We start from the raw sequence: 23211 nt of genomic DNA on the forward strand, positions 1-23211 counted from the left end.
GCCGGCAGTGCTGCTGCCTGCCTGGCTCTCTGTTCCCAGCAAGAGTTTTGCCATTTATCATGTACATGTTTATACTTGGCCATCCTGTTTTCACATATGCGCTACCGTGGAATCTGTGTTTGTATTTAGGGTTGCTCTGTGGCCTGATGAGAGGTGTGTATGCACTGCGCATCAGAGGATGCTTCTAATTCCAGTCTTTTTCGGGTTGCAACCGGAATCTCAGCTGTCTGCTCACCCCACCCTCACACACAAGTACGCACACACGCACATCAGGGTGTGGCTTCAACATCTCTCTGCATGCCCCTGGCTCCCCTCGTCCCTAAGCAGCTGACATAGTCTCTGGGTGGGATGAGAAGGCGCGCACACATATTCACACTGGTGATTTAGCAGAGGGGCGTTAGGAGGCTCTAAACCCATAACTGCAGATGGACATTCCTGGGAAGGGCTGGTGTGTCCTTGTGTGCACACGTTTTTGTTAAAATCCCAGTTCTAAATCATGCCTGCGCACCTCCTCTGTCTTCACCCCTTCCATATCCTCCTCCCTCGCACCTTTTTCCTCCTCTCCGCTGTGTCAGCCTCCTTCGTCTCTCCTCTCCACCTCGCCATGCGCTAGTTTTCAGTCCTCCAAGAATCTGCAAGCCTGTGACTCACTGTCCTTCCCCGCACCGACTGTGTCAGCAGCTATTTAATGATGGGTGTAGAAGTCGAGCCAAACTGGGCCAGTAGCTCACTGGTCGTCATTTGGTCCGCTGTGAAGCTGGAACATGGCCTATTTTCACCTATAAGGTTGTTTGCGCATTTAGTCCTTTATCCTTTGGTAAGCAGCAGTAAGGTGGATGCAGATATTGAACCTTTCAGCGCCCCAAATGTTGTGCTGTTTTCCAGTTAGTCATACATTCCTAGATAAAACTTCTTGGGAAGATTTTTTTGACTTTCACATATTTATGATTGTGTAATTTCTTTGTAATTTAACCAGCTAACCATGACTCTTGAGAGAAAAGCAAAATTCTTTTGCACTACAAGAACAGTGGTAATATTACTAATACACTCACAAACACACAGTCAGCGTACAAATGTAAAGGTGTAATATAAAAACTTATTATTAATGTTAAAGCTAAAAAAAACCCCTGAAACATCAAAACAAGTCCTGATCAAAAGCAGGAGCAGTGAAGTCACCTTCAGTGGATTCAGTAAAAACCGTTTAGGTGATTAATTGCACTTAATCTGACAAATAGAAAACATATGATACTGAAAGAGTGAATCCAGTCGATGCTCCCAGCCTTATATTTTTGAAGTTCGGCTTGTCTAATGGAACTGAAAAGTTTGTGTGCTGTCAGTAGAGTTCAGTGTGTCAGAACCCAGTAACCCTCCCATGACTCCCCGCCTAATCCAAGTCATACATCATCTGGACGGCAACTCTGTTTACTGGCTCTCTGAATTTTCCTGGACTACTTTCTGTCTCTCTGATCTCTTTCTGTCTGCATATTCGTGTCTAATGCGAGTGTGTGAGTCTGTGTGTAAGCCAAAGACAGATTCAGTGTGTGTCTGAGGTCATGACTCTTATTTTTACTGCTGCATTTTCTTTTTGTCCCTCTGAGAGGCCGATTGGATCAAAGTAATATAATTTATCTTATCCTAAAACCTGAGCCTTTCGGCTGGACCTTTTTATAACACACACATTTACACAGATGTTTCACTTCAGTATACATCTGAAAACGACTGAGAAGTGAGCAACTGTTTTGTCTGTGATCAAAATGTGTCCGGGATGGTGTGAGTTAACGCATATATACGTGTGTGTGTGTGTGTGTGTGTGTGTCTTGGCCTCCCTCCTCTCAGGTCCTATATTGTTTCAGCTGTTGTGAATTAGAAAGGTATGCCACAGCTCAGCCCGGTCTTCTCGCTCTCGCTTTTTTCCTCGCTCTTTCTCTCAGTTCAGAGAAATTCGACAATACTGACATAAATATTTTCACAAAACTTGTCCAACAGGACCCGATAAGATGGAACTCAATATCATTCTTCTCTCTCCAAATACTGGGCATAATAAAATAAACATAATAAAACTGAATAATGCTGCAGGTCAAGCCAAGATAGACTTCCTTGACACTTGCAAATGTTTAGAAAAGAATTAGTGTAACATTTATTCTTATGACCTCTGCACCAAATATCGAGGCATTAAAGCTAACAGTGTAATATAATATTTGCTAAACTTTATAGACACGTTTCAGACCAACGTATACAGCCTTTCAAACAACTTGTCTTTTTTTTTTTTTACAAAAGGTCTTGCTCATACCAGCAAACCATTTTCTTCATGCGTTACAGCAGCGCTGCCAAAAATAAAAGAAACAAACTGTCGTTTTGAGTCAGATTGTGAGTTTTGATGTGAAACACAGCAGATCTGTGCAGCTTTTACTTGTTTTTCTAGGCAAACCCAGAAGTTGGTGCCATGCTGGCTTCCTAGACAAAAAGCTTTCATTTTTGTGTTATCACAGTAAATAAGATCTGTGTGTGGCGTGGGAAAAGTTATTGGTGCTTACCGGCTTTTTCCAGCAATGCGATCTTTACAAACTGATGCAGCTTTGATGATTTTTGAAGTTATGCAAAAGCAAAATGCACAAACTCTATGGTCTCATTTAGCGACTAGTACAACAAAGACATTCTCAGGGACACAGAAAAGCTTCTAAATTCACAAGTTAAGCATTTGCTTTCTTTGTAACCTTTCACTGTTTTATGCTGAATAAAAAGAATAAAAGCTGTATCATTTCTGAACCTTGGGTTAACTGTACCGTATTTTCTGCACTATAAGGCGCACTTAAAATCCTTTAATTTTCTCAAAAATCTACCCTGTGTATGTACGAATTCTTATTGTGTTTACTGACCTCTAACCAATTTTATGTGGTACACGGCGTCATATCCATAGCACAACTTTGGTAAGCTATGAAGCCGCACTGCTTGATGGATTGTCGGAGCATTACGGCTACCGTAGTCAGGAGCCTCGTGGAGTAATCTGGGTCCAAAACTCCGTCCTCATCAGGTCCCAAAGTCAAACGAACACTGCGGCATGACTGAGAGTTAAAAACTGTCTAAATTCTTTCATCTTTAATAAAATGATCAGCATTGCTGCTTTACCAGGTGTAACAATTAAGTTTAACATCCAGGCATCCATGAAAACAGAATTTATTAAATTCAGCGGAGTTAGAAGTTAGCAGGAAGTTAGCTCGCTAGTTTCCACCTAAACGTGATATAGCATGTTCTGACTGAGATTTCTGAAAAATTCAAACGTACTGCTCTGTTATCACTTCCAACATAAATGAAGACAGAAAAGTAAACAGCAGTGACGTTTGTGGGGTTACTGAAGTTGGACTAGCTGGTATATAATGATGCGCTACATGATCGCTAGCAAAACAGCTATGTTAGCATAACATTAGCACAGTGAACCCTAACAAGTATCAAATATAATTCTTGCTGTTTCGTGATGTAGTCAACCTTAAAGCTTGTAATGGTGGTTGTTTACCTTGTGCTTATTGCGACTGTCATCCGCCTTATGATGGCATATAATAAACAATAAATAAATGCCATGGCTGAGAGCAAACACACTGAATGAGAGATTTTTGGGCCAGGAGGGTGGTGTAAGATCCCAGTGAGTGCGAGTCAGGTGTGTGAACGTGGATGTGTGGGAGGAGGAAGAGGCTCGAATAAAAACAGCAGAGGAGGCATGCCAGAAAGAAAAAGGGGGATGACCTCTGGATTTGACTCCTTGGCAGGCTGCCTCACAGGTGCTGTGTGTGGGTGAGAGAGAGAAACATGAGGTCACTGAAAACGGAGGATCAGCCTATTTTTACACACTAAAACTGATCAAATGGTGTAATCCACCTCAGAGAGCTGACCTCCAAAGTGTTTATAATGTGGAAAGTCCTTCCTGCATTAATCGCACATGGACGTTAAACTCCATCTGTAACATAGACTGCTGGCTGCCAGCTGAATGAAAACACACTGCAGGGTTTGGCTGGGGAGAGTGTGAAGTTCTTGTTTTCCTAAAAGAGTGTGTGTGTGTTTGTGTTTATGCATGTGTGTGTGTTCATATGCAGGCTAATTTACCGTTAAATTGAAATGCACACAAGCAGCTGCCTACCTGCAACACACACAAAGCAAATCGGCCCCGAAAATCTGCAAAATTTCAAACTACCATTATGACCATCATTGGTGTGTTTATGTGATTGGCAGGTGCTTTTATTGAACATGTTGTGCGCGATGGTGGATGTGCGTGCCTGTTTTTACTCAGAGGTGTTCGTGGTGTTTTTGTATGTGGGTCCTTGTCCTCTTTGTGTGTCTCTCTCTCTCAGACTGAGGAAGCTTGAGAACAATAAATGCTTTCACATGCACACAGGCAGGTGAAACGCTCTGCTAGTTAATATAAAACTACCCCTGAGAGTTGGAAAAAGGGAGGGTGATGGAGATGGCAGTTACTTTTTTTTCCTGCTACCAGGTTACTACAGAGGGGGAGGGAGATTGAAAAGCAAGATGTTGACGAGGAAAATGACATTAAATGGCAGCGGTTTGAAGAGACGGATTATAGATTTACTTTGGCTCGTGGAGGAGGAGGGAGAGGGGGGAAAAAAGTATATTTTCCTGTCGACAGGTGTTCCCCCAAGAGCAAATAAACGACCCAGAAAAGTCAATAATACATACTTTATGCCCTCCACCTGTGTTTGTGTTAATGTCACTTAGCCACACTAAGTGGTTTCAAGCCTCTAGGTGCAGACAAAGGCAGTGTGAGCCTTTAACTCGGAAAGCAGGCCATTTAGTGCACACTGCACCTCGGTAAAGTTTGCACCACAGGATCGGCCCCGGGGAAAATTAAAGCCCTAATCCTTACGCTCTTTTACTCCTCTCCGCCTCTAAACAGCCTCGCTACTGCTCATCCCATCAACTGTGTGACTGTTAAACTAGCTGAGACGACTGAGGAATGAGTGGAAATCATAGTAAAGCAGGGCAGCGCAAGTGGATCCGCAGAGGACTTGACTAATCAAATTTAATCTTTAGCCAATCCAGGGGGGCACGGGTGGAGGCACAGACAATGCGGCCTGTCAGTAGTCAATGAGGTAAAGAGGGGTAGGGTTAATTTAAATGAATAAATTAAACTAGCCTAATCTAATTACCAGCCCCTCATCGTCCTTTTTGGCTCCTCCACTCTTCATTTTTTGTTTTTACTTTTTCCCCTCAGTGCCTGTCCTTCCTCCTCTCCTGGTAGCTGGCCCACATCTGCGAATGCTTGGCTTTAAACCTTGTTGTGGTCTGTGTAGAGGGGATTGTCAGTTAGCCGTGGGTCACGCGAGATTTTGCGAGCGCTGCATGCATGCGCGCGCGTGTGGGTGTGTGTAGCGAACTCTGTGACAAACCCCTTTTGTTTCTATGAAGACGTTTGCCTTGGACGCGGCAATGACAGCTGCAGGGCAACTGACAGAGAGGGGGTGGGTATTTGGAGGGAGGGCAGTTAAAAAGAAAGAGTGGAGTATTTAGCATATTTGACATGCAAGCCACGGGTTGATCTGTGCAACAGTTGAGAATGAGGGAGCTGTGAGGCGTTGCAAAGCAGTGGAGTAAGCTAGAGAGAAAGAAAGTAGGCTTTCCTCGATTCAGATCAGCTGCCAGGCTGCTTTAAACAAACAGTTGTGTTGAAAAAGGAAGACGAACCAGAGAATGAGGAGGAGGACGAGAACCACCACAACTGGCACTGAGCAGCCTGTAACTTTGGATGAGGAGAAGAAAAACAAAGTGGCTTAAAGTTCTCTACCTTTGGCATGTTGCCATGTTAGCTGGTATCCCCCTTCTGACTGAGTGGGTTGCTGCTCGGTGGTTTATTGCGGCCACCTGAAGAAGCTCCCTCCTCCTCCTCTCCTGTTTTTTTTTTTTTTGTGCACAGCCCCTTTTCCTCTTGGCCCCTTGGTGTCTCCCTCTGACACTCTCTCTCACACACACACACACACACACACACACACACACACACACACACACACACACACACTCCTCTGCCGTGTTGGGTTTCAGTGAAGGCACAGACGGGGAATGCACAAGTGGAGCCTGTGAATATCACAGACTTTTGTGTGTCTGTGTCTTCTCCATATTTATTTTTTACACGAGCAGCTCTTTTCCCTCTTTTTTTCTTGCTACCATCACTTGGACTGGACACCGAGAGAACTTGTGACTCAACTGAAACGTGGGAAAACTCTTTGACAACAGGGGCAGTAATGGAGTGAATAAAAACAGGCTGGACTTCCTCGTCTGCCTTCAGCCTGGACTATTGCTTTAGAGAAAAAAGAGAGCGACGGCTCATTGCTGATAAGCCTCATTCTCTGCCGTCGGCTAACAGTCCCACCCCCTCCTCTCCCTACCTCCATTCCTCCCTCCTCTCTTTCTTTTTCTTTGACTCTGTATCATTTCCCTCTGTGTGGACAGTGTTTTTGTCCTCATAGGAGGAGGGAGGAGGTTTACCCTTCGGAGAATTAAGAGTGGATTACAAAGCTGTGATGAATGCAGCCGTGAATGTAGCCTGCTCACATCGCTAGCCCCCTTCTCTCTCTTTTTTTCTCTCTCCCACAGTACCAAATCTGGCTACAGTGGCAGCCAGACAGTGTTAGTGAGATACTGTATTATAGTGCCTGCATGAAGCAAACTCTCAGCTGGGTTATCATATAGTTGGTTTTTTAATTCATACTTTCCCCCCCCTTTATTTATTTTAAAACGGTTTTAATAGCATCCCTTTATCTAATCTGCTAATTTTATTTGGTAATCCTCTTCTGCACAGCCCTCTCTGGCTCCACGCTCCCTCTTAGCACACTGCCTCCTTTTCTCTCGCTACTTAACTCCCTAACACCTCTCTCTCTCTCTCTTTCTCTCCCTCTCTCTCCGCCTCTGTCGCATGTGTGGTTTTTTTTTTTTTTTTCTTTGAGGGAGAGGAAACCAGCATGATTGGAGCACTTCCTGTGTTTTAAAACCAGTGCAGGAAACAGAACAAACGGAGCTGAATTCAAACACAAACAGCGAGAGTAGCGAGGGAGGCAGCCAGCGAGAGCGAGGGTGAGGTGAGGCGGGGGAGCAGCAAGAGAGTGAGAGGAAAAGAGGGAGATTTTTTTAGCAGCTGCAAACCATTTCAGCTCTGTAGTGGCCTGAGAACAGAGGCTGTGAGAGAAAGGAAAGGGAGAGGAAAGCTTGCGGAGCCCACACGTTTCAAAGGCAGAGAGGAGGAACTGCGTGGCACTTTGTTTCATTCTCACCACGGAGTCGAGACAGGAGAAAGAAGGCTGCGGAGAGAGAGCGAAAGGGAAGGGAGCGTATCCTGGGATTGTCTGCTGGTAGAGAGGGGGAAGACCCTGCCTGCAAAGCAGAGCTCGGACTGGAGCTGGGAGGGCTGTCTGGGACTTTGCCCTCTGGATACAGTCCCACGACTCACCGCTCTGCCCTTCTCGCCTGCCTTCCTGCTTGCCTGGCTGGTCCAGGATCCAACCCCCAGCCCCCCTCCTTTCTCCTCTCTACCCCCAGATGCCCTCTTTCACTCCAGCCTCACCCCTCCAGGAGCATGCCTGCTTTCGATCCACGGTACCAGCTCTCCCCTGGAGCTGCAGATGATCCGAGGATAAGAGAGAAAGACAGCAGGATAAAAGAAAGGAGTTGAAGCATGGATGAGGATTTCTTCTGATTTCTCTTTGTTCGGGATACATTTTCATTAAATACGGGATAGTTGTATGGATTACGGAGTGGATTTTCTTTCACTAAAGACTGAATGACTGATAATCATACTGATGAGACGTTTTGGAAAAAATTCAGGGTTTTTCCTGCAGGCATAAACACTGACTCTTTGTGATGAAAGTGGAGGACAGAAAAAGACTGCCTGAACAGTGACTGGACCACAAAGTGGCATTGACTTGGTAAAGGAATTTCTATTTTCATGCATTTTCTTCTGCACCTTTTTTTTTTTTGCCTTAAAAATCCTTTAAAAGATACAAACTTTTTCTCTTCTTTCCTGGATTTTATCTGTATTTTCCCTGCAAGAAATATTTTTGAAAATAAGAAGATAATAGTGAAACGTGTTCTTGGAGTTAGTACTTTGCTGTTCCTTGCACCCCACGCAGCCTTTCTTTTATATAACTGAGAGTGGGTTTTCTCACCTTAAAAGGAGACTTTTACACTTCCATGCCTGCCTCTCAGAGGTTGCTGAAGTTGTCCAAGCTCTAGCCTTTTCCTGTTGTGCCACAGAGAAAAGAGGAGGCCAGAAAGGAAGAAAGGAAGGAAGGAGGCTAGAAGCTTGCATGGGAGTATAACCGGAGTCGAGGAATGAGTTGTTGTGCCTATACTTGAATATGAAGGAGAGGGGATTGCTTTGCCTTTCAGACAGCAAAACAAAGGGATGTTATCTGCATGGTGCTTGCCTCACCTTGGACTACTCAGAGGGGGAAATGACGACCGTTTCTTTCCCTTCCTCCCCGTGCTCATCCCTCTACTGTTTTTTCATTCCTAACAGTCTTTGAAATAAACAGAGCTGCTGATTAATATGGTGCCGAGGGGGTGGGCTGTCTCTCTCACTCCCCCGCTGATGCCACACAGCATCTCAGAAAGACACAGGAAGTGCTCAGCTGTTGAAGTGACATAGAAAGAACATAAGACTGCATAGTCGACATGACGCTGTGGATGGAAAATTTAATTTTCTTTTTGTTTTTCCAAATGTGAAGGATTGCAGCCACATGGACTGTCTATTTCTGTGGATCATTACACCAGGGACAATTAAAGGAACAGGACATCTTTTCCCACAAAGATTCCTTTTTAATTTACCTTTTTTCTTGGTTAATTTCTTTAAGTGTTGTGCCATACCTGCATCTTAACTCTCAGCACAATGGGGAAGCCCCTGAGCCGTCCAGACTGTCTGAGGCAGAACCCTCGCTGCCTTGGAAAAGGTGATGAGGACGAGGCGTACATAGAGGACTGTTACGTCCCCCAGCGATCAATTTATGATACCATGCGCATCAATGAGCAGATTGACCAAGGGACCAAACTGTGTCAACCTTCCAGGAGTACGTTGGGTTCAGGTGGGGAGGTGAGAGGAGATGGAAGCACGCTATCCAGCAATGGCACTATTGCAGCTGATTTAGGTGGTGTTTTCGTCTCCAGGAGTGCAGACAATGCCGGAGGTGTGAGGAAACTGGATGAGAGGGTGATCTTTGATGCCTTAAAGCTAACTGGTGATGCTCAGATTATGTCACCTCCTGTTAGTATCGTAGGTTCAGGCTTGCCTATTGCTCCATCCTCATCAGCAGTTGGTGGGGTGGCTGCAGTGGCTAAGAGACGTCATCAGGGAAGCGATAAGAAAGACAATCCAAACCGGCGATCTTGGAAAGCCTTTATGCCCCCGAGTTATCCTGAATTTGCAGAAAGACTTGAGATGTCCTCTGCTGAGGGGGCAGAGAAACGTTTGTCTGGGGCAGGGATTCCCATCTCTCCTCTACAACCTGTTCCTTCTCACCTCCCTCCATCTACCCCTACGTCCTCCATGCCTTCCTTGCCACCTTACACACCCTCTCCATTATCGTCTGCGCCCCACACTCCTCCTGTCCCCACCTCACCGTCGCTGACACCCACACTCAGCCCTTTGCCTCCTCTTCAACATCCTCTCAGCAGGCAAAAGCAGGTTCATCCTGCTTTTCAGAAGCAACAGAGGGAGGCCCACGCAATGCCATCTCCTTCAAAAGAACAGCTACCTGCTCTTAGTCAGACTCGAGCACTGCAGGTTTCTGGAAATACACCACAGCACAGCCCCAGTGTGTCTCGACAGGTAGACCGAAAACGAGAGGAGCACAGACGGACTGCTAGCTCTTCTAAAGCTGGAGTTAGACAGATCCCAGAGGAGCATTTTGAGTTGGTCAAGACTTCAGATTCAGAGAGGGATTCTCCTCTTTTGGACCAGGACCAGGGAGACAATGCCCCTCTCATCCCACCAAAACCAGTCTTCTGCCCCCCTACCAAGGCCCGCACCTGGCCCCGCAGCATAACAACAGGGAAAAGGACTCAAGTTGGCCTGAGACACAACTTCCCTGTACTCCCTCCTTTACCCCCCTTGCTTGGGGAGGATAATAACACAGATGAAGAGTCACTTTATCTTCTAGACCCCCCATCTCCCTTCCTGAAGGAAGAAGAGGGGCTAATATATGGAGGTCTGCCTCTCTCTCCCTGTATCAGTCAGGAGGGATGTGACGAGGGACTGCTTGGATGGGGTACTCAGGGTGGCGATCTCAGAGAACGCACAGCATCTGAACTCAAATTTGAGGAGGATGAGCACAGGATTCTTCAGGAGCTCGAAGAAGAGGAGCGGAGAAATGTTAGAAGAATACTTGAGGAGGAGGAGGAGGCCTGGAAAAAAGAAATGGATAAAGCAGAGGAGGAGAGAGCTGAGCGAGAGGAAAGGGAGTGGGAGGCTGTTCTTAAATTAGAGAATAGGGAGATCATTGAACAGGCATGGCACAGGGAAACACTGGAATCAGAGGGATGGGATTTAACGGGCTCTTCTGGACATTGGCCTGTGCTGACTCCCCCTACTGGATTTGGGGGTCCTGAGGTCCCCAGTGCTTCACCTTGTCCCAGCTCGGGAGCAGAGTCAGATGACCTCTTTTTAGAGCTGGAGAGGCAATGTCAAGAGGATGAAGGAGAGGAGGGAGTGGAGATGAGTGTGGACCCTGAGCCTCTCGACCCATACACGCTTCCTTATTTGGAGGAAGAGGATAGAGAGGTGGAAGAAAAGACTGGCTGTGTAGATTTTGAAGGAACTCTTCCTATAGATGCATTTAATTTTACAGAGCCTGATGGTCTTGATCCTGGTTTAGATAAAACCACACGAGACTCGAACATAATTCACTCTGAGCACAATGAAGAAATTATAAACTTTGACTTGATTAAAGCACAAGACCACAAAAAAGAACATGGTTTCATAGATGAAGATTGTGACATTGACTATAATGAGGAGAGTAAGGTAGAGGAAGAGGAGATGAGTTACCCAACAGACTCTGCACTTGGTCAGCAGCTGGATACAGACTCCAGCGGGGGCCGTTTATCCCAGCCAGACAGAACTGGTACCAGTAACCTCACTCAGACAGACTGTGAACAAGACAAAGCTGCACAGACTGAGACAGACCTGGACAGCGGGGCGTCATCAGAGCATGACGGAGAGGATTACAAAGAGAGAGCCTCCTCTCCATCTCAAAGCCCTCTCAACCCTTATGCTGAGGAGGTGGAACATGTGGAGGAAGAGATTGAGCACGATGAAGGGAAATTGAAAGAGGAAGAGGAGTTAGAAACAGAGTGGGATGTGTATGACCAATCTGAGCCGAGTTTGGACAGTAGCGAGGGAGTTCTCATGGATCACTCCCTTGAGCCTCCGCACATGGCTGAAAAAGAAATCGACGATGAATGTATACAGGATGTTGACGTTCAAACTTCCTGTCATGACGCTCCTGTCCCCTCAGACTTTAAGCCTTCTGTGGCAATAATATTTGACCCAGAGGGGACATCTTTTGGATCAGACACTGAAAACTTAAATGTCCCCACAGATGTAGCTTCAGTACTGGACACATCTGAACTAGCCCCAGATCCAGAAGCCACACCCAAAATGACTGCTAGCACCCCCAGATCAGACTCTGAGCATACACACTCAGCACCACCTGCCTCTTCACCTCAATCACCTTCTAACACAGACTCTTGTGGCGCATGTTTGGATTCTAAAGACTCTGAAGCTTTTGTAATATCAGATAGTTTTGTTTACCTGGCTGTGTCTGCGCCTTCCCAGTACCCCAGTGACTATCCCCCTTCTCCAATTGAAGACTCAATTCCTCCCAGTCCTATCCCCAAACCACCCTGCTGCCAAGACCCCGAGGAGGAAGAGGGATCCTTTCTTTCGCCTGACAGCTTTGTTTACATGGCAGCACCTGAACGCCCCCAGCCCGGCCCTTCAGATGTTGGCTCAGCCTGTGAGGATACTCAGGAGCAAGACTTGGACTCGTACTCTGAGGGTACCCAGTCCGGGATGGACGGGGTGGAGTTTGTCCTGGGCTCTATGACAGGTGACAGTGACTGGGAGTCAGATGGCTCCGCTCTTGACGTTCCTCCCCTCACGAGCAGAGACCTGGCCTGGGACCAACTTGAGCCAGGTCTGCTACAGAGTCTATTTGCACAGACGGAGACGAGCCGAGCTCAAGCCTGTGCGCCCCAGGAAGATGAGCGCCCCACAGCTTCACCCGCAGACCCCCGTGTAGAAATAGAACGTGGTTCTGAATCAGAGAATGACTCGACTGCATTACCGTGTTTCAACCCTGATACACAATCAGAGGTATGCTTTTATTTTGAAAGTTTGACCATCAAGGTGTTTGGTTTTTTTTTTTTTTTCTTTTTGAGTGTTTTGGACTCATACTCTGAGTTGACCCAGGGTAAATCTAGAGTACATAAACTCGTGTTGTGCTCGGAGATGACCCATTTACAATAACACATTGTGCTGCTGTGTCGTTTAATTGTGCCATTTAGATATCTGGGATTGCGTAAATGCACTAAAACCGATTGATTTGGAACAGACCAGTGTCTATAAATGCCATGCCGACAAAGAGAAAGCATTAAATTAAACTCCTGGTTTACTGGTATCAAAATTTACCCTAATAAAAAAAGTTTGCCAGCAGAAGATCAAAAATGTGTTTTTAGCAATGATCCATTAGATGTGTACATGTGAGCACACAGAGGCACAGCGTGGAAAAAGAATTGGGTCAGGTAGCCGAGTGTTGAGAATAACTGATGTAGACATGGCATGGAAAATGTATGTGGAGGGAGGGAGTGGTGGAGAAGTTATGTAGACGCCATAATTAGCTAGTTGTGTTTCAGTAGTAGGGCTTTAAATTATTGCAATATGATGCTAAGCGGGGCGGGGGTTGTGCTGTTCATGGGAAACTAGCCTCAGGGCTACTCTGTTTATACCTATAATATGTGTGTGTTTGGGTTTGGATCCGCACTCGCATGCATTTGATTGATCACCTTTTTATTTGCGAGATGGTCAAGGCCTGCAGGTTACTTGCAGAGCTGATCGCAAATGCAGAGTTGAAAACCTCTTCCCCCGAGGCCGTGCTGCTGTTGTGTTTATGCTGTCTGTATATAGAGTACCGAACGCCTGTTTTCCATACAGAGTCAGGGCAGCTGCTCGTATCCCAGCTGTGTGTGTCTGTGTATGTGTGTGTTCCCGAGTAACACAGGCCACAGTTTTCCCCGTTGTTTGAATTATTTGTGAGAAAGGTGCTTGAGGTGTTTTATGAGGCTGTGTTTGTATACCAAGTGAGACCTTTGGGTGACTTTTCTGTTTGGATTGATTTGATTTCTGAGTTTGTGATCAGAGTTGGAGCACAGGCAAGTTACCGATATGAATTTTTTATAAATGCAGCAAAATTAGCCTGACTTGAAACTCGCAGCAGAGGCCTGTCGGTGACTGTAGCACGCTCATCTTTATCTGCATTCAGTATTCGACTTGTTTTGTCTGCGTCGGGTCTTCTATCTCGGAGGTGTGTATTTATATGGGTTTATGTCATCGTGATGGCACGTTTGACAGCTTGTCCTGCTTTCTAGGTGTCAGCGTCTGGCTTAGATTTGCTTCTTGACTCAGAATTGATTTATTTATTTTTGCTCCTCACGTGTTTTTAAAATGTGCTGCAGTTCTGATAATGAACCGTAGCTGCTCGAACAGGGTAAAGCTGGTTTCAGAGATTAAAGATATTAGCAAATCTATCATATCTCCTTTGAGATGTTTGCATACATGAAGAGAGGCGAGCCGTTTGTAATGTCTGTGTGTGAGTGTATTGCTTATAAAACAAAAATGTCGTCTTGTTTTGGGAAATTCTTCTAACACGATGACCCTAGCGGTTTAAGGTAAGGCAAAAAAGGTAATTACTTCTCATCGCGTACATTATGTATGAGCAATGTGCGGTTTGAGTGGTCGCTGATGCACCTGCTGCCACGCTGACGACGCAGGCTCCTGGTCGTGTTTTATTACATTATATTTTTTATCCAGGTAAACGTTGGCTGCTCTTGGGTAACGGCCGAATTATTGTACCCTGTGTGGGTTTAAGAGTACATTACGCCGTGTATTGGTGAGTGTGTGGTTGGGTGTGTAACTGATTTCTGTGTTATCAGTCTTCGTTTGTTTGTTCTCCCTGCAGTTACAGCTGCTCTGGCCTCAGTTTAATGCAATCAGATGTCATGTTCGCTCCCTCCTCAGATGTAAAACAGGAGAATTGCAGCAGGACAGAGCGCTGAGCTCCAGGTGACCTGAAATGACACCAGGCCTGTTGCAGAGGAGGAAAGAAAAGGCTCTGGATGATGTTTTTAAGACTAAAAATGGTAAAACTAGGATTGCCACTCGTCAAGCCAACATCCTGACTATACTTACCTTTTAAATATTTATGTAGTGTAGAATTTGAAGGCTGTTAAATCTGTATGAGACCTTTTCAGGTCTGTAATAATTCTTTTTACAACTTAGATATACAAAGAGCTCCAATTAAAACTTTCATTCATGAAGGAGATGACTAGAATTTACTTTAGCAGGGTTTTTTTCTGAGAAAATAATTTAAAGATCACTGCACTGATCCTGAACCTCAGTATGCATATTAGTAACACCCCGCTGCCACGGAAACACTGTGCTGTTTATTGTTTCACAGTAATGACTAATGGACAGCAATCGGGAAATTTGACTCTAGGGTTCTGTTCACGTTCCTGAAAGGTGACCAAAGAGGTTCTTTTCAATGCATGCTTGTGTGTTTTGTATTCAGACTCACACTTCCTCTTCTCAACTGACTGTTGCATGCTTGGATGCATGCTTGGATGCTTTTGTCGCTGAGATAAAGAGGTGAGAGGTAAATACTGCGGCTTTCTGTGAGTGGACCTGCCTCTGCCAGCATGGTTGCACAAACAGTGTGTGAAGTTGTCCGGGGAGTATAAACTTAGATATCAGATAAGGATGTGTCAGGACTAACACTCAAACTGTGGGCTGGACTTTGTTGCTTGTTTTTGACCTCCAAAGTCTTTGTCTTGTTTGCCTCTCGGTGTGTCCACCTCTGCTTCTGCTTTTTACTTTTTTCCTCTTCGTTAAACTCGTCTTTTTCACGTCTTTTTTTTTTCGTGCTCTTTGTTCTTCTTTCTTTATTTCTTCCCTCCCACTTCAATATTCTGCTCTCGTTTAAAACCAGTGCGTACACTTAAACAAACACCAGGCAATTTTCATGTTAAGTTGCTGATAGAAATTAATTGAAAAGGGATGATGTGACAACCATGGGGAGGACAGATACCATCAGATGAACTGACAGAGTTTATTAAGACAAAGGAGCAGGCACAAAAACACAGGCGACAGGGGAGGTAGGGTGGAGGAAGCTTTTGTTTTCACAGGGAAGCACCTTTTAGTGGTACACGAGGCCTTAGTACAAAGATAAGAGAGCCACGCTGGCAGGCAGACGCAAGCAGAAGGTCTTTGGATTAGCATGGAGCTCATTTTAAAGCACAGTGTGTGTATGCGTGTCCCGCAAACAGACAGACAGACAGATGGACGAGCTTTGCATGCTGTTTGATGAACTGGAGCGAGGGAACATACAGTACAGACAGGCTGAACGATGGCAGCTTATGCACTGAGTGACAGTTCTGAAAGAGTTTGTTTCATGGTTAACATTTTGTTGTCTTTGGATGCTCTCTGCAGACACAGGTTTGAAGTTCTTAAAAGGGTCTTAAATGATTAAAGGCTCACATCAGAGGTAGTCGCTACGGAGTGGATGTAAAAGATGGATGAATGACATCGCTCATTGGTTGATAGACTCTCATGTTGAAGCCTCAAGTTAAGCTTCATGAGCAGAATGGAATTTGTGAACAAAAAGGTTGGGTGGGGGGGGGGGTGATTACTGAGAACAACAGGAGACTTTTAAGAGTCAATAAATATGTGAAAATGACTCAGCTCTGTGATGTTTTACAGCGTCACGGATGACCGCATCCAACCTTGTATAATGCTGTGAATGACACTGAGATTAGGATTGATCTCTTCCCTCAGGAGTGTAGCTACTCGTCTCTGTTGGCTCCTATAAAATCTGATGCTCTGAATCGTTTTCCTTTTATTTAGTTGTGGTGCTTTTGATGTTGAAACGGAACAAGATCCAGATCATCCCTCCCAACAGTGCCATCGCTTGTTGTTGTTGTTGCACGCTGAAGACTGTTTCAAGATGTAGTGCAAAAATCTGAGGAGGGCCTAAATATTTATTCTGGCCTGGGATAAAAATGTATTTAGACGTGGCAAGAACGTGTTGACCCAGGCTAACAGCAACTTGTTTATGACCAAGCTTTATGAGCAAACTGCACCCATAAACTATAACTCGTTTTGCACAGACACAGCTACGTGTCTGTGCTTGAGTTTTTTGTTAGCACTAGTAAACACACAACAGGACACATTATTTGGGAGGTAAATGCATTAAAAATGCTCCAAAAAACACTAATATCACAAATACAGTGCAGCCCTCAATTCAAGCCTTAATAAAATTTAGACTAGAAAGCTTTTAAAAACATAAAATAAAATAAAAATCCAGACATCCACCATATAGTTGCTGTGAAATGGAAACTGGCTTTAGAGGCCAAAAATGAAGTCTTTAACCAGTGCATAAGCGTTAACGCCGCTTTTGAGTCGGCCTCCAGTGGCCATTGGAGGAACTGCAGGTTGTAGCGCTTGCTGGGTTTCGTTCTTCAGTTCTAAAGTTTGCTGGTTTGTAGTCATAAGAGGTTTTTCCCTTTGTTGCGACAAACTTCTCTCAGTCCGTACAGATCAGTCAAAACAAAATCTGAAACATTTGTAACATTTTAGAATTATTATATTTTTTATATCCTGCACGTTTTTACACATTGCATATAAATTATGTTCCGCTAGAAGGAAAGACATCTTTTGTCAGCTTAACGCCTTAATATTTCTTTTGAAATGACTTCTGAAAGGTTCGGTGTGGCGTTAATAAATGGGTCTTAAAAAGATTTGCTGTAGCTTTCAGCTGTTGCTGAAATCAGAACAAGTACAAGATGAAACGGTGGAAACAAACGGGCTGAAGAGGCAGATGAAAAAGCAGAGAGACAGACGAGCAGGGGTAGATCGAGCCAGGTGGCTTAAGGTCTGCAGCTCATACATTTGTGTTTCAATTGATGTGATAATTCCGGTTGTGAACATCCGCCTCTGGGATAAACCTGCAAAAGACGGAGAAGAGAGGGAGGGGGGATGTGGAGCATTAAAGCAAAAGCAGGGAGACATTGATCTCCCACTAGAACTGAAGGTAGTTGTGTTTAAAATACATCAATAGTACATCAAATGTTTGCAGTGTTTTTAGTGGTTTTTACATATTTTTCCTCCCCCTTTGCCTCATGCTGTGTCACTCCCACCTCTCTCTCTTTCTTTCTTTCTTTCTGTGATATCAACGAGAAGACAAACTCTTAAAAACACAGAGCACTAAAATCCAGGGAGATTTTTCAAGAGAAACACCAGAGAGGGGAAAAAAAGATGGAAATAATTCAGAATTCCTCCATTTCTTTGTCTCTCAGGGAGTGATTTAGCACAAAAAAATCCCACAAATATGCAGAAGATGATTAATCCTGTGAATGAAGTAAATGTTTAAAAATCCCCTCCCCCCTGAAAAAAACTGCTGGTTGGACAGAACAGGGGAAGAAAAGGAGTGGGGCGAGGTTTTGGGACAGTGTGTTTTGAATGCAGTCCACATTTGCATGAGATTTGTATCTGTTTGTTGGTGTTCAAATACAGGTTGGCTGGTTTCAAATGGGATTTATGAACCTATTAGCTCCCTTCATCCCTGTGTCAGATTTATTTAGACCGTGGATTAAAGGAAAACCTCACCGACAATACCATTTTCACTTTGTGGTTTAGTGGGGAAACAGATTTCTTCCCCTTCCTCCTTTCTCCTCTTTTCTTGTTCCATTAGAAAGGAGAGAAAGGAGCAAGTGAGGAAGGATAAGGGCTGGAAGACAGGAAGAGAAGGAGAGACGAGAGCTGAGGCAGGAAGAGAAGGGGAAAAGGCGAGAGAGGAGGAGGAGGAGGAAGGATGGGGGTGAAAGAAAAGCAAGTCTGGGCAGTGCTGTCAGGACCAGTTCAGTGTGTGCTCATTTTCTCCTGTTGGTTTTCTCTTTATTGCTCGTGTACGCTTCTTCATCGCACAGCAGGTTCATCTCACCTTCTCTCAAGTTTCAAGCAGTTGTAGCTTCACAGACACTCTTAAAGAAGATGTTTGTGATTTGACCACCAGCACTCACAAAGTTTCATAGTAACAGAAATCAGTTATGAAGGGAAAGGCAGATGAAAGGAGAGGACGCAGTTCAGAGAGCAACTTTAAAGCCTCGATAACAAGTCGGAAAAGCTGAGCAACATCCTGCAGAGCCCAGATCTTTTTAGATGCAAGTGCTGTGTGTTATTAATTTCCTTTTTCTTTTTTTCTTTTTTCTTTCGTGCATGTTTGTAACCGTAATGGTAACAGTTAAAGGAAAGCTGCTGTGTGTTAACAGCCAGCATGTCCGCGATCTGAAATTGATGTTCTCGACATATGCCATCGCACAGCTCCAAATCTGAGCCGTGTGTGCGATCGATGCGCCGTGCAGCTACCGTGATGCGAAATTCCAGTTCGAGATCCAGTGAGAATATTCCTGCTGGGATCGCGAGTTCTTTCTGCATCCGTGTTGTTAAACATCAGCGCCACAGTCACATGTTCACTGTGCTCGCCATTATTCTTGGTCAGAACTGAGATCATAGCTTGACTGCTCACTTCAGCAACAACATAAATTTCAGCCCAGTTAAACCAGTGGATGTGTTAAAGTTGTGGGTTTTTGTTTTGTGGTGTTTTGGTCAGGAGGCATGCCCAGAGTAGGGAATGTTTTTGTGCAGAAAAATCAACAGGTGCTGGCAAGCAGGCGATCATTAATAATCCTTTTCCAACATGGATTCTCCTTTGGAAACCATGTTAAAGCTTTTGCTAACCTCTAGGTTACTATTGTTGAACAAAGGCTCTCTTTTTCCCTCATCTCCACGGTGAGTGAGTTTGGGCTTTTAGGGGGGAAAGGGCTGAAAGGGATTAATGACACAAGACAGATTGAGCACATAAGCATTTTTTTCTATTTTCTCATTTTCATAGTCATTGGGAGTCATTAAAATCATGATTTCATTAATCTACTAATCACTAAGTGACAGTATCTGCCTGTGATCTCATGATGGATGTTTCCTTGAGGGCCTGAAAGCATGTTTTTTTCAATCAGACTCCAGCTGCGAGCAGTGGGGGTGCACATACAGACAAATAATTTGAACAGTTGTTTTACATGAGAGCTTTCTTTAACTGGGTGTGGCTCCCTTGGAGGAAAAAAGTGATGTCAGCTGCTTTCGTTTGAATCAGAACGTGACCACACCGCTCCCACTCGGTTGTGTTGAAGCAGATGCGAGTCTTTGGGTGTCACATTTCTAATATATAAATTATAAATCTTGTATTTTTAGCTTTGATTCTGTTGCTTATTTACTTGTGAATATTTAATGTTTGGCAAGTTTCTTTTATTTATTTATCCTCTTTGAAAGATGCGCTTATCAAACTGTTAACCTTTGAGGCACAGGCCAAATACTTAAATCTGGGAATTGGCTGCTAAATTTCTAAGCATTTCACCAGCTCTTTAAACTGTTGAGATACTGCAAACGGAGCTTTATTTAGCCTCCTGTATCAACACCTCACAACCTTCTCCAGCTTTACTCAGATCCGCCTTCATCCCAGTGTTTTGTATCGCCTGTCCATGCTGAACTGCGGCTGAAGTGAGAAAGCCAGTGTGGGTTTGCAGTCCAGATGGAGAGTTTGAGTAGGAAGAAGGGGAAGTATGGGAGACGGGAGGAGGAGGCGGCTATGGCGGGGAGAACGAGAGGAAGATGAGAGGAGGTAGAAAGATGAATGATGACATGACGTGAGGAGAAAGGTTGAGTATGGCAGTAAAGCTAAGTAAGATCAGTCGGAGAGTTTGGGTGCATTTTTAATTCTTATTTTTTTGCTGCATTGCTGGCTGAGGTAGAGAAGAATGACAAGTATGTGGGACATTTTCCAGAGCTCTGGTTTAGTAGATTCAGCTACTCAGAGCTGGCGAGAAAGAGAGCGAGCAGGGCGGCTGAAGTAGAGGCAGAAAGAAAAGAAAGAAAAAGGAGGGAGAGCAGACAGAAATGCAAGCGCACACAACCTATAACGTTTTTATATACATCTCTGTGCATGCGTGCGTGTGTGTAGGTGATGAATGGGCGGACTTTCCCTGTTTTTTCCTTTTCTGCTCTCCTCTATCTCAAACACACACACGTCAGGATAAGGCGAAGGGTGGAGCAGGTCATGGTTAAAGTCATTGTTGTTCTGGCCGACAGACTTCCTGTTCCAAGCAGCTATGACGCCCATCGCCGCAACACAGCTGTGTCCAAACTGGACGGGAATACACACACACAAAAACGGCTCATTCATATTTAATCATGCACAGCGACTAATACCTGTAGAACACTTAGTCATTTCGTGCACACACACACATAATTACACACACTGATTAGCACTTCTGCACAAAAAAGAATCCTATAAACACACAGATATGGAAGTACACGCACAAACGCACACGTGCGTGCTGGCATGGACGACTTGTAGTTTGATGCCATATATAAACCAGATGAGCAGAAACCTGTAAAGCCTTTGATTATGACCAACTGCAGCTCAACAACTTCCAGTCCAGCTACAACAGCGAGTCTGTAAATGTCTCCAGCACATCATAAATCCGGGTGTAAGGATTTCAAAGCTTTAGACTTCAACAAATCATGTCCTGAATGGTAATTCTTCTTCTCGAGATTTATTTTTCATCATAAATTTAAAAGCCTGAAGAAAATTCACTCTTTAGTTCCACATTTTATCACGTTAAAAAAACATTACTTAGCAGAATGCGGATATCTGAAGATAACCTTTGATTATTCTTAGTGAATCTAATAGAAAAACTTTGAATAGAAATCTGTGGAAAGTTCAGTTTTCTGACCTTTCACCTGTTCACTGTCACCTGACTTTAAATCGATGAATGCAGGATTGTTTTGCATCTTACAATTTTACAAAAACACAACATATCTAACATTTCATAGTGAAAATAATGACCCATTTATCTAACACAGTATTACATTATTACTTTGGTAACACTTTCAGCTGTGAATGCTCCCAATCTGTGGTGGCATTTCCCTGAAACCCAAACCTTTATTTTCCCATTTTCTCCTCTCACTCGCTTTAAGTGAGCCCCCCTCTCCTCAGTGTTTAACACCAGCTATTTTCCCTCAGGCATTGGATTTACCACAGTCTTGTGTATGTGTGGCCTGGATGTGCACATCTGGTTATTGTGTGTGTGTGTGTCTCTTTGTGTGGCCATTGGGGTTTGGCTGCAGTAGCATCACAAACCACCACCACCAGACCTAATTCTCCCTTTTTGGACCGATTCTAAATGTCAGGACTTCTCAAATGTTTTCACGACAGCCCCCTCCTCCCCGCCCCTCAGCCCGGCATTACTGTCATGGATTCCCATTTGATGGGATTTCATCCCAGAGGCAGCCAAGAAGATTTCCTTTGTGGTGGTTTGCAGCGTTCCCACTGGTCAGAAAGTTGGTGGAATACTGTGAAATTTTCAACCTTGTCTTGCGGATTTGGCAAATTGTTGGATATAACAGGATGGTTTACTGGAATTTAGCAGAATGTCATTCTTTTTGTCCTGACATTTTATTGCATTAGGTCGTGGTTTGGGGCTATTTTTCTTCACAGTAAGGCTGCAGTGAAAACTGTTTACCCCTCTAGAAAAACAGCATTAATAAACCAAACAGGAACAAGAATTTATAGGTCTGGGAAGAACTCCAGATTCTGAAATGTGGAAATTATAGTCAAGTCACACAGGTTTGTCATGTGATGTTTTTGTGGGGCCTTTGAAAGAAATGTAGGATATGAAAAACGCCCATCACAGTTACCACGAGTAATAATATTAGATTGTCAATATACGGTTTCAAAAATCTAATATATTTTATTTTTCCCAAGTTCGAGATAAATAACTTGCAGATTAATACCGCTCAGTTTACTACTGACACCTTAGCTGCTGGAGAGCTTTGCAGTTTTCCATCGGTGAGCCAAACGGGACCCGTCACCGCTGCAGAATGTGTTTGCTTACAGCCGTGACACAGTTTTACTCTGAGAGAGGGAGACTGACTTATTGGCTATCGCTCAGTCTTTTTCGGCCTGGGAAGTCAAGTCTGGTTGTCTTTAGCGTCGGATGGCTGCTTCTATTGTCATCACAAGATGGCTCCAGCCCTCCACTGTGACGTGCATGCGTGATTAATGTGGCCAGACAGGCAAAGTTGTGTGTGTATGTTTTATAAACGTGTGTTGGTGTAGGTCTGCCTGCCTGTTTGTGTGTGGATTTGGGGGTGTGAGCGAGTGAGGGCTGTGTGCACCCATACGGTACGGTTTGTGTGTGTGTGTTGTCAACTCAGCCTTTTCCAGCCATCCTGTTACTCGTCTAAACCTCTAATCCTCGTAATCCCCCCCTCACCCCTCCTTTTTTTCTCCTCCTCCCTCCACCCTCGTTTTTCCAGTTCCCTTCCTGTCTCCCACTCCTCTCTATCCAGTATATCCACTTCTATATGTAGGCACATAAAGTGGGACGGTTCACTTCCAATTGTTGTCGTGCAGATTGAGTATGTGGTGTATTTTTGGCTGCAGACTGCTGCTGAACTGTGTGTTTAAATAAACAGTTGAAACTCTTTCTTTCCTTCTGCATTTTTTCTTTTCTTTTTTAATAATTCATGGATGGAGTAAGTCAGTCAAACAGTCAGTGACAAACCCCTTTCTTTCTCTTCCTTCTCCTCTCAGGCTGTGGAGAGAGAGCAGGTAGACAGCATTCAGCCAAAGCTGCAGCACGTCAACGCAGTGGGTCAGGGTCTCATCCAGAGCGCCGCCAAACACACCGACACCCAGGCGCTGGAGCACGACCTGGAGACCACCAACCTCCAATGGAACTCACTCAACAAGCGGGTACGGCTCTAGAAAAGATCCAGTGATGGTCAAAACCATCAGGATCAGGCAGGGAAAACAGATAATAGGCCAAAATCAGCAG

The 23211-nt window shown here is 44.5% G+C and overlaps 1 protein-coding gene across 8 annotated transcripts in view; it reads left to right on the top strand.

Annotated features, from left to right (window-relative positions):
• Positions 1-23211, top strand: part of macf1a (microtubule actin crosslinking factor 1a) — a 233685-nt gene that overhangs the window by 178473 nt on the left and 32001 nt on the right. For all 8 annotated transcript variants that reach the window (XM_080863451.1, XM_080863454.1, XM_080863452.1 and 5 more), the window contains one exon: positions 22968-23129. In XM_080863451.1, coding sequence (XP_080719577.1) covers positions 22968-23129 — 162 coding nt within the window. The remainder of the gene's footprint in view (positions 1-22967; positions 23130-23211) is intronic.

This window comes from Rhamphochromis sp. 'chilingali' (assembly GCF_963969265.1).
Source record: "Rhamphochromis sp. 'chilingali' genome assembly, chromosome: 17".
Taxonomy (NCBI): domain Eukaryota; kingdom Metazoa; phylum Chordata; class Actinopteri; order Cichliformes; family Cichlidae; genus Rhamphochromis; species Rhamphochromis sp. 'chilingali'.